Source organism: Rhyacophila brunnea, unplaced genomic scaffold (assembly GCF_057557595.1).
Source record: "Rhyacophila brunnea isolate RB1 unplaced genomic scaffold, BYU_Rbru_1.0 scaffold_1, whole genome shotgun sequence".
In the NCBI taxonomy this organism is placed as follows: Eukaryota; Metazoa; Arthropoda; class Insecta; order Trichoptera; family Rhyacophilidae; genus Rhyacophila; species Rhyacophila brunnea.
The window spans coordinates 51,239,530-51,249,424 of record NW_028232751.1 but is presented as its reverse complement, the minus strand read 5'-3'; the positions used below and the strand labels follow the sequence as shown (position 1 = coordinate 51,249,424).

Sequence of the window (9,895 nt, the reverse complement as noted above, 5' to 3'; positions counted from 1 at the left end):
GAAATTAGGCAGAGGGGCTCGTCTAGATAAACACACGTCCTGACATGCGCATCGCCAATTATTATTATTCAATAAATTGTATTGGATTAAAAGACTTTGAAAGAAAAAATTGTAGAATTAAATTTAAATATTTAGAAATGTTGAAACGTTTAGTAAAGAAACATTATTGAAGAATGTGCATTAAAACTTTTAATATAAGGTGTGTGTTTTTAGTAATTTATGTGTGTTTGGGCTTGCATTTATTGTTTTCTTTTTTTATAAATATGTGTTTAAATTTTTTCATGGCTGAAGAGAATATGGATATCAGAGAAATCGTTAATGAGGAATTAGATTCCGATTATGACATGTCCGAAGAGGAATTGCAGCAAGAGGACATCAAATGGAAGCAAAAGCTAGCACTAGCAAACCGAACGTGGATATCGCAACGGAAATAGGCATACTCAACAAACAGTTACAGGAATTGTCACTACAAGTTTGCAAACTGCAAAGAGACAACTCCTCACACCGCTCCAGAGAATGTAGCAGAGATCGGGCGCGAAACCGATCTCACTACAGGTAGTGGAGCAGGCCACGAACGTTTACACATAGAAGCAGCAACAATACAAGTAATGGCTTTTGTTTCTACCACCAGCGTTTCGGAAACAAGGCGAGAAAATGTGCACAACCGTGCGCGTTTACGCCTAATCTACACAAACTAGGCCTTTAAACTGATCACATCGGACGCTACGACGACGAACGTCCGACCCAACTCATTCACATACGCGTCGTCTTTTTATATTTGATTATTTCACTAAACTTAAATTCTTAATTAACACCGGTCCGACATATCAGTTATTCCAAAAGCCCATTTAAAATCATTTCATAATAGTAAACCGAATGAGTTTCATTCTCACGACAGCAAACGGTGGAATATTTAACACCTTCGGCACACAATTACTACAAATAGACTTAGGTTTACGTAGAACATTCAATTTTCAATTTACTGTAATTTACTGGCGCTTTGCCGAGTTTTTATTCATTTCAGACCTCACCAATTCTCGAGTATTTTCAATTTCAACTGCACTAATAAGCTACATTGAGTCAACGGAAAGAAAACTATCGCAACACGATTAAGAATAATTATTGTACCTGCCATGGATATCAACAATTTACGAGAAGAAATATTAATTGAAATATTTGCGCACATTCGATTGTATAAGCGGAGCAAGTGGGATGGAATTCTATTAGATACGATGGTTATGATGATTTTGCCTTCAGCTATTATAAGCTTATTTTATTAGGTTTATTGAATTCCAATGGGCCTTGAGTGATGCGCATGGTATACTTATTTTAAGAGTATGCCACAAAATTGATAAAGTTGTTCTGACAAAGTGTAATATAAATCTGTTGTATTTCTGCTCTGATAGAATGAACTAATACTGACGCTTTCTTGGGGCTTCGTCTTGTCTGCATCGATAGCGCCTTCAGTGCTTATGCCCTACTGAATACTTTTGTATGCAATGCCGGTTTGAGTGACCCCGACATTTTTAGATGCTTCTTTTATGTAAAAACCTTACGCATTTACTTTGGCAGATAAAAGGGATACTGTATCTCAAAATGTTTTCATAAAATTATTAAAACAACAGAAAGACAAATTAAAAACATTGTGTTTGACGCCATATGAAAAGCTATACGATGATACCGTGTTTTTGAGAATTTCCAAGCATCCAAAAATGCATGTGTTAACACGTATTACGTGCAAATTACAAGATTGCATGCATGGATCAAAAAAGTTCAGAAGCTTCTGAATTTTTACGCGATAATTAGACTGTGCGATATCTGCGCCTGTGCAGTAGAACAATAGTGGTGAACCTGATGTTAAATAAACAAACTACACCGCGCAGAGACTCATTTTGAGGTTAACCGATTTTCACAATGTCACGAACACGATTAGTGTGCTCCTGAGAGGACACTCCCATAAGGAGTGGTACCATCCAATCGCTCGATCTGATCAAAATAGTCAATGTACCAACGGTTATAAAGTAATAGGCTTACGACCCCCGACAAAGACAAGCCATATATGATGTATAAGGAAGTCCTACAGTTGCCCCAGCAGGTCCCACTGCTCCCCAGGGTGAACTGTAGATGAGATAAGTCGGTCACAAGGACCATGAGGAGTGATGGTAAGAATGTAAATAACGACGGAGTAATAATAAAGTATTAATTAAAATCCAATTAATAAGATAACTACGCTCGTAGTACAAAGATTATGTGTCCTAATTAACAGCTTAACGTCCGCGGACTCGTATTTGAGTCCTTGAAAAACATAGGGTTACTGTCCGTGGACGCGTATATGCGTCCTACGTCATACATTACATTCTATTGAAAAAATACTGGGTTATAATTGAGTTTGCTTTCAAATGTCGATGAGAGATGGTGGTGTACACATCAACGTATTATTTAACAAAAAATAAAATATTATTTTTACTAAATAGTTTTGTAAAAATAATGCTAGATGGTACACTGACGTGTGTGAGAATAACACGTGCCTTTTCATTATAATATTTTTGTATTTTTAAATTTTGCTGGTGTAGTTCACTGCTTAGCGAGGTTACACAATAATATGCGTAATACATACAAGCATACGATGCATATGCATAGCGTGCACCTAGGGGCCCCATACGCAACATCGTAGTATTGGTTAGCAACACTTTGCGTAGTGATTTATGACTAGGCCGAACCATATAGCAATTTTTTATGGTGCTCCGAGTCATTCCGAAAACAATTATTGACGTGTTTATGGGGAAGTTGATAATAGTATCGTATGACCTATTCAAACGTGGCAGAGGTTCTCAACATATGTTTACGAAACAAATTAAAAAATATTTCTTTGAAATATATTATTTTATGTTACATAGCAGATATAAATTTATGGGTCATAACTGTTAGGTTACGTAAGTTTTATTGCGGTAAAGATAGAATCTATCCATTTAAACTATAATATAATTTGTACTTACCACTCATTTGGCATCCAGTTTTTTGGGTCACATAACAAACACATATTATTGTTTATAAAATTTTCTAAATATGTTTCATCTCCTCCGCCCATTTTGAGGTGAATAAAAATAAAATTTATATATGAAGATTACAATCATAAAAGATTAGCAAGAGAAGAGCAATTTTCGCGACGTTTTGACCGATAGTTCAGAAGAGACTGAATACAATTTACTTATATAGATTGTATAAAAACTTATAAGACACTACCCAGATTTCTTTAATACCTACTAATAAGAGTAATATGAACCTATTATTTCTCAGAATGACTGAAAAAAATAAGGAAACAAACTAACATGGGGATGGGGGTGAATCTGCAACAGGGATGATTGATTTGAGAAGCAGGGATTTATAAACTTTGGGTATTTATAATATGATATAACATTATCGTATTTGTTCGATTCATCAAAACAAATATGGTTTCAAGTAAAATAATCTATTTACAGCTAAATTCTTGAGAATAGTGTACTTTTTCATGGTTTAAATCGTTCTAACTATCTGGGTTTCACCTTTCGGCATCTTCAGATTCAATATAGGTCTATCGATGACGTAAACACAAGTTGCAATTGTGTATTTACCAATCAACCCATAAATGATAGGTAGAATTTGTTATTATCCATAATTTATTTTTTTATGATTTTCTAAAATATTTGTATTCTACAATTGTATTGAAAGAGTTCATCCAATTCAATTCTCACACATATGAACATAAAAACAAAGAAAACAATGTGAAAAAGTAGATTTTACATATTTAAAAAAAAGACCTTTCAGTAGATTTAAGTTTTTTTCATTACACCACATAAAAATGCAACCCACAGATATAGAACCACTGCTCAAATGGCATTGATTTATGCGGCGAAGTATCTGGAAGCCATCAAATCAAATTCGGTTAAGATATCTCAATTGGTTTACAAGTTATAGTGAATTTAGTGAAATGGCAGTTTTTTGCAAATTTTTTGCAAAATCGCCCGGCCGCCAGGTGTAGTTCAATAAAAAAACATGCGGACATTAAGCTGTTAAGATGGTAGTAATAGGTATTTCATGTTAGTAATAGATATTTTGCCATGTAAATAAATAGTTGATAGGTATATAAATGTTAAAATAGCATAATACTGTATTGGACTTCGAGTAAATGTAATAACGTAATTAAAATGAAAATGAAGCTTGTATTGTATAACTGCGATGATTAGGTATTGTCAGCGTGTGTAATTGTAAACCGACATTAGTATATAAATCTGTAGCCATAATTAGAGTATAATGTTAACATAATTAGACCCGCGAAATTAAGCTAGATAATAATTAATCAATATTTTAATTAAATTAATTAGACGAGAATCGATCTAGACCTGGGCTCCATACATAGCATCTACATAGCATCTAAAACATTCACGAGGTACTGAATACCTCTGACTTCTAATTTTCATCACTTCCATATTAATATCATACGCGTAATCCACGCATCTCGCGCGCGATTGCCCCGCGGTTTTTATCGCGAGTCGTATGTAACATATTATGATCGGCTCTTGGAGCTGCGTTCGCCAGTCGGTAACCGGACAGTTGTCTCCCTCGCACAACTGGATCAATTCCCTATCCCGACCGCGACCGCAGCCGACCGGCTCATATGTGGAGCCCCGTCCCTGTTACGCAATCTGTGACAGCCGCGAGATCTCCATACAAACACATTATTAATGATAGCTAGAGCTGCGCGTGTCCGATCAATGTAAAATTTGAAATGACGTACGCGTCTACGGACCGCGGAGATTTCAGTTATTCCATAGTACGCGTAACCATAAAGGTTCGCGAGATATAGGGCTCAGAAACAGGTCAATTTTCATTAATTTTACCGCCTTAATTATAAGTTAATTAGATATAACATTTATATGTATGCATAGAGAATAAGGCCTAGTATTTTAATAATTTTAATTTTTATCATAAATGTACACGTAGCGCGTGGGCGGCCCACTTATAGGTCCGAACTTGTGGCTCCCGCCGCTCAGCCAGGAAGAGACTTACGTCGCAGGGTGTATACTCATATGCTAGCTTGAACGGTGACGAGCAGATTGACGTATCACGCTCTTCGATGCGTTGAGTTTTCACTTGGTTAATTAAAATCTAAAGGTACAATACAAGCTAAAAAACGCATTCATTGTATGAAGAGCTAAGTGAAAGCACAGGCGCAGCGGGAGGCCGCGACGACGAATTTGTACTAGCAGCCCGCGCCCACCGAATACAGTTGATTTCAGCTCTCTCGCGACTTGCGGTCTCGCGGGGCAATCGATTAAGTCCAAATCTCATAGTGAAAATGATATGTGGATTTTTGACCCGTGGAACGCTCGTCCTAGGGGATGAAATCTCCCGATTCGAATAAAAACCCAGGATTTTTGAATCCTGTATCCAGTTTTTCACTGCCTCCGAGACCGGGTCCACGTTGGACGTCGGTCTGACATTCCATACAAATTCATATATTTGTGCAAGTCTGCACAGGAGTTTGGGACCACCCAACTCCCCCTTTCCTCCTGCGGGTAAAATACCTACAGTTGGACGCGCCCGAAAAGCTCTCTCTCGTATCAGACGTCGACCAGCCAGGAGCTCTTCTCTCGCCTCGGACGCGGAGCAACAAGCGTCTGCAGCCCAGCCAGCATCTGCAATTTCCCGCCAAAAAGACTGCATCGCCAAGCCGCAAGCACTGACTCTCGCCTCGGATGCCAATCATCAATCAGCAGCTCAGCCGCGACACCACGTTTGCTGCCCGCCAATGACCAACCGACCGCCAACGACAATACCCTTATCAAATACGATAAAATATTCCAGCCTTGACACCGTACATATGTACAGATGCATTAAACGAAGAGCTTTTAAAGCTTAATCTTTTTGGAATGAATAGAAATATGACGAATAATGGAATGGTCGATATAGTTAATGAAGGTCAGTCAATTTCAAAGCCTATATTGAATGTTTTTAATACTAAGTTGCAAATGAAAAATTTCGACCGAATAATCATGTACATGATGTACAAAGTTTTCGCTGACCAGAAAACGTAGTTTTAGCAAACTATTGCCTGCAGTTGGTAATGTCAATGATAAAAAAAGGGTGTGAAAGGTTCGAGTACAATAAAACAACTAGGATTTAGCCAACCGTCACCCTCAGTTGGAAAAGTCTATGATGAAAAAGCGACAGAAGATAGTAATGGAGATGTGCCCAGTTTCCATCTGACCAAACAACGTAGATTTAGCCAACTATTACCCGCAGTTGGTGATGTCAATGATAAAAAAAAGGGCATGAAAGGTTCGAGTACAATAAAACAACGACGATTTAGCCAACTGTCGCCCTCAGTTACATTACATTATGTTACATTAAAAAATTGGATAATGCTTCCATCACACATTTTTTATATCGCGTGCGCAATCGAGACATGTGGTGATATGTTCCTTGCAGCGGAGATGACGCGCTTCGCGCGGAACGAACTCCCGCGATTGCATTCAGTGTCAAAAGCATAGCAAGACAATGCTGGGGGCCGCGCAAAAGCCGCGTGGTCTCGAACCCTGGACATCAGCACCCCAGTGCGCCTGACAGCCAGCATAGCAAGACTGCTGGGGGCCGCGCAAAAGCCGCGTGGTCTCGAACCCTGAACATCAGCACCCCAGTGACGCCTGACAGCCAGCATGGCAAGACAATGCTGGGGGGCGCGCAAAAGCCGCGTGGTCTCGAACCCTGGACATCAGCACCCCAGTGTCAACATCATCGACATCGGCTCCATCCCAAGACGTGACGCCGCCATCGATCACCAGCACAGCAATGTTCCTCCGACCAGCTGTATCATCTGTCGACCCTGGCCCACGGAAGGATACATGCGGTGTAGCGGTCACTGGCGTCGCCACATCACACCGCATAGCCAGTTACCACCAACAGCACAGCGATGTTCCTCCGACCAGCTGCATCAACCGTCGACCCTGGCCTCCGGAAGGATACATCCAATGCCGCGACCACCGGCGTCTCGGCATCACACCTCCAACACCAACAGCACAGCGATGTTCCTCCGACCAGCTGCATCAACTGTCGACCCTGGCCTCCGGAAGGATACATCCGATGCCGCGACCACCGGCGTCTCGGCATCACACCTCAAACACCAACAGCACGGCGATGTTCCTCCGACCAGCTGCATCAAGCGTCGACCCTGGCCTCCGGAAGGATACATCCGATGCCGCGACCACCCGCGTCTCGGCATCACACCACCAACAGCACGGCGATGTTCCTCCGACCAGTTGCATCAACCGTCGACCCTGGCCTCCGGAAGGATACATCCGATGCCGCGACCACCGGCGTCTCGACATCACACCTCAAACACCAACAGCACAGCGATGTTCCTCCGACCAGCTGCATCAACCGTCGACCCTGGCTCACGGAAGGATACATCACACTTGCCTGACCTATTAACACGAAGCAAACCACGACACCTATGGCCAAACCGCTTCGACACCTTGGACGTGCGAGAAGACTACGCTAAAAAAATATTCCAGCCTTGACACCGTACATATGTACAGATGCATTAAACGAAGAGCTTTTAAAGCTTAATCTTTTTGGAATGAATAGAAATATGACGAATAATGGAATGGTCGATATAGTTAATGAAGGTCAGTCAATTTCAAAGCCTATATTGAATGTTTTTAATACTAAGTTGAAAATGAAAAATTTCGACCGAATAATCATGTACATGATGTACAAAGTTTTCGCTGACCAGAAAACGTAGTTTTAGCAAACTATTGCCTGCAGTTGGTAATGTCAATGATAAAAAAAGGGTGTGAAAGGTTCGAGTACAATAAAACAACTAGGATTTAGCCAACCGTCACCCTCAGTTGGAAAAGTCTATGATGAAAAAGCGACAGAAGATAGTAATGGAGATGTGCCCAGTTTCCATCTGACCAAACAACGTAGATTTAGCCAACTATTACCCGCAGTTGGTAATGTCAATGATAAAAAAAGGGTGTGAAAGGTTCGAGTACAATAAAACAACTAGGATTTAGCCAACCGTCACCCTCAGTTGGAAAAGTCTATGATGAAAAAGCGACAGAAGATAGTAATGGAGATGTGCCCAGTTTCCATCTGACCAAACAACGTAGATTTAGCCAACTATTACCCGCAGTTGGTGATGTCAATGATAAAAAAAAGGGCATGAAAGGTTCGAGTACAATAAAACAACGACGATTTAGCCAACTGTCGCCCTCAGTTACATTACATTATGTTACATTAAAAAATTGGATAATGCTTCCATCACACATTTATAATCCAATTTTTAATGATTGGCCATTTACAGAAAATATTTTAAAGTAAAACACCGGACCCTAGTAGAACTACGTCTCGGGTAAACTTAGTAAATAAAAGCCGTGGGTGTAGGTTGTTAGAAAGTTTGATGTTATATTACTACGCTATTTATAAATAAAACTAAATTTAATTTGGCAGCGCACAGGTAGAAAAATACTGCTAGAGAAAGGAACATTTGTTACCGTTTACTGTGCCTAAGTTGGTTTATTGTCATCATGATTCCGTGTGCCAACATGGTAATTTTTCTATGGCTGCCAGTCAATGTTCCCTCTAATTTTTCTATTGTGTGTGCGGATCATCAACGCATGTGAGCAGTGTCACTCATCACCCATGCGGTAAATTTACACCCACCCCCCCAATTGTAGAATGAAATTTAAATATTTAGAAATGTTGAAACGTCTAGTAAAGAAACATTTTGAAAAATGTTTCTTTACTAGACTTGTGAAAATTGAGACAAATCTCAAATTGCAAGCTTCATATTTTTCCGCTAGGTTCTCTGTTGGCATGCCTCTCCCCCTTAAACTGACAAGAGCCTAATAAAATAATATTTTTTGCAATATTTTATCTTATTTTTTACTTCCATAAAATGTATGTCGAACAATCCACGGAGGGAAGCGACAAGCTATGTTGAAAGTACTATAGCTAGCTGATCAAGTAATATTGAATGATTGTTTGTGGTAAGATATTATTATTTATGTATATTTTATTGTAATTTTTTTTCCATTTCAGAAAATGAAGTTCATACTTTTGATGATAACCAATGATAATGGAATCATGGATGTGTTTTATAATGTCACATTCATTGACGAAAGAGAAGTGTCGAAAGGGTGGATAACGACAAATAAATTACATCCATACATACGTTGTGGAAAAAAAGACAACAATTGGTAGCCACAAAATAAACAACTTAAGATTCGCAGATGATACCACACTAATTGCTGCTGATGAAAGAGAACTCACAGAGTTGCTACAACGCGTAGAGGAAGAGAGTCGCAAATACGGCCTCCTTATTAATTGGAATAATACCAAGTTATATATTATACAATCTGAATCGTCAATGATAGAAAACTTAATGCCATTTTCTATTATTTAATATGATTATATTTACGCGAAATACGTGGCAGCGAAAGACACAGGACCGAGAGAGTTGGAGAAAGCTTGGGGAGGCCTTTATCCAGCAGTGGATTGACCCCGGCTGATGATGATGATATTTACGCGGGTATAGATTTGCGACCAAAATTCATCTTTTTACAATGAGTCATACCGTCTGTGGTGCAGGTGCAGTCTATTTTTAGATTATTGTTTTCAAAACAGGCATTTTAGTGTGAGTTTTCCAGGAATTTTGTCAGTGCACAGTTTGATTATGAAACATTTGTTTATGTATGTATAGTGCGTGTATAAAGTTCATCATGTACTTTTATTGTTTTCGAACAAATTAATCGTGTCTGAACTAATTTTCTCCCCATTTATTTATAATGGCAGTAAACATTAAAAAACGAAAAAGAATCGAAGAAAATAGAACTTTTCAAGAACAATGACGGAC

At 39.3% G+C, this 9,895-nt stretch overlaps 1 protein-coding gene across 1 annotated transcript; it reads left to right on the top strand.

Moving 5' to 3' along the window:
* The first annotated feature begins 258 nt into the window (after nucleotides 1-258).
* Nucleotides 259-7,702, top strand: LOC147079921 (uncharacterized). Its single transcript, XM_085947072.1, has 2 exons — nucleotides 259-2,265; nucleotides 4,055-7,702. Exon 2 carries the CDS (start codon nucleotides 6,696-6,698, stop codon nucleotides 7,554-7,556), a length of 861 nt encoding a protein of 286 aa, XP_085803198.1. The 5' UTR covers nucleotides 259-2,265; nucleotides 4,055-6,695; the 3' UTR covers nucleotides 7,557-7,702.
* The last annotated feature ends 2,193 nt before the right edge of the window (nucleotides 7,703-9,895 follow it).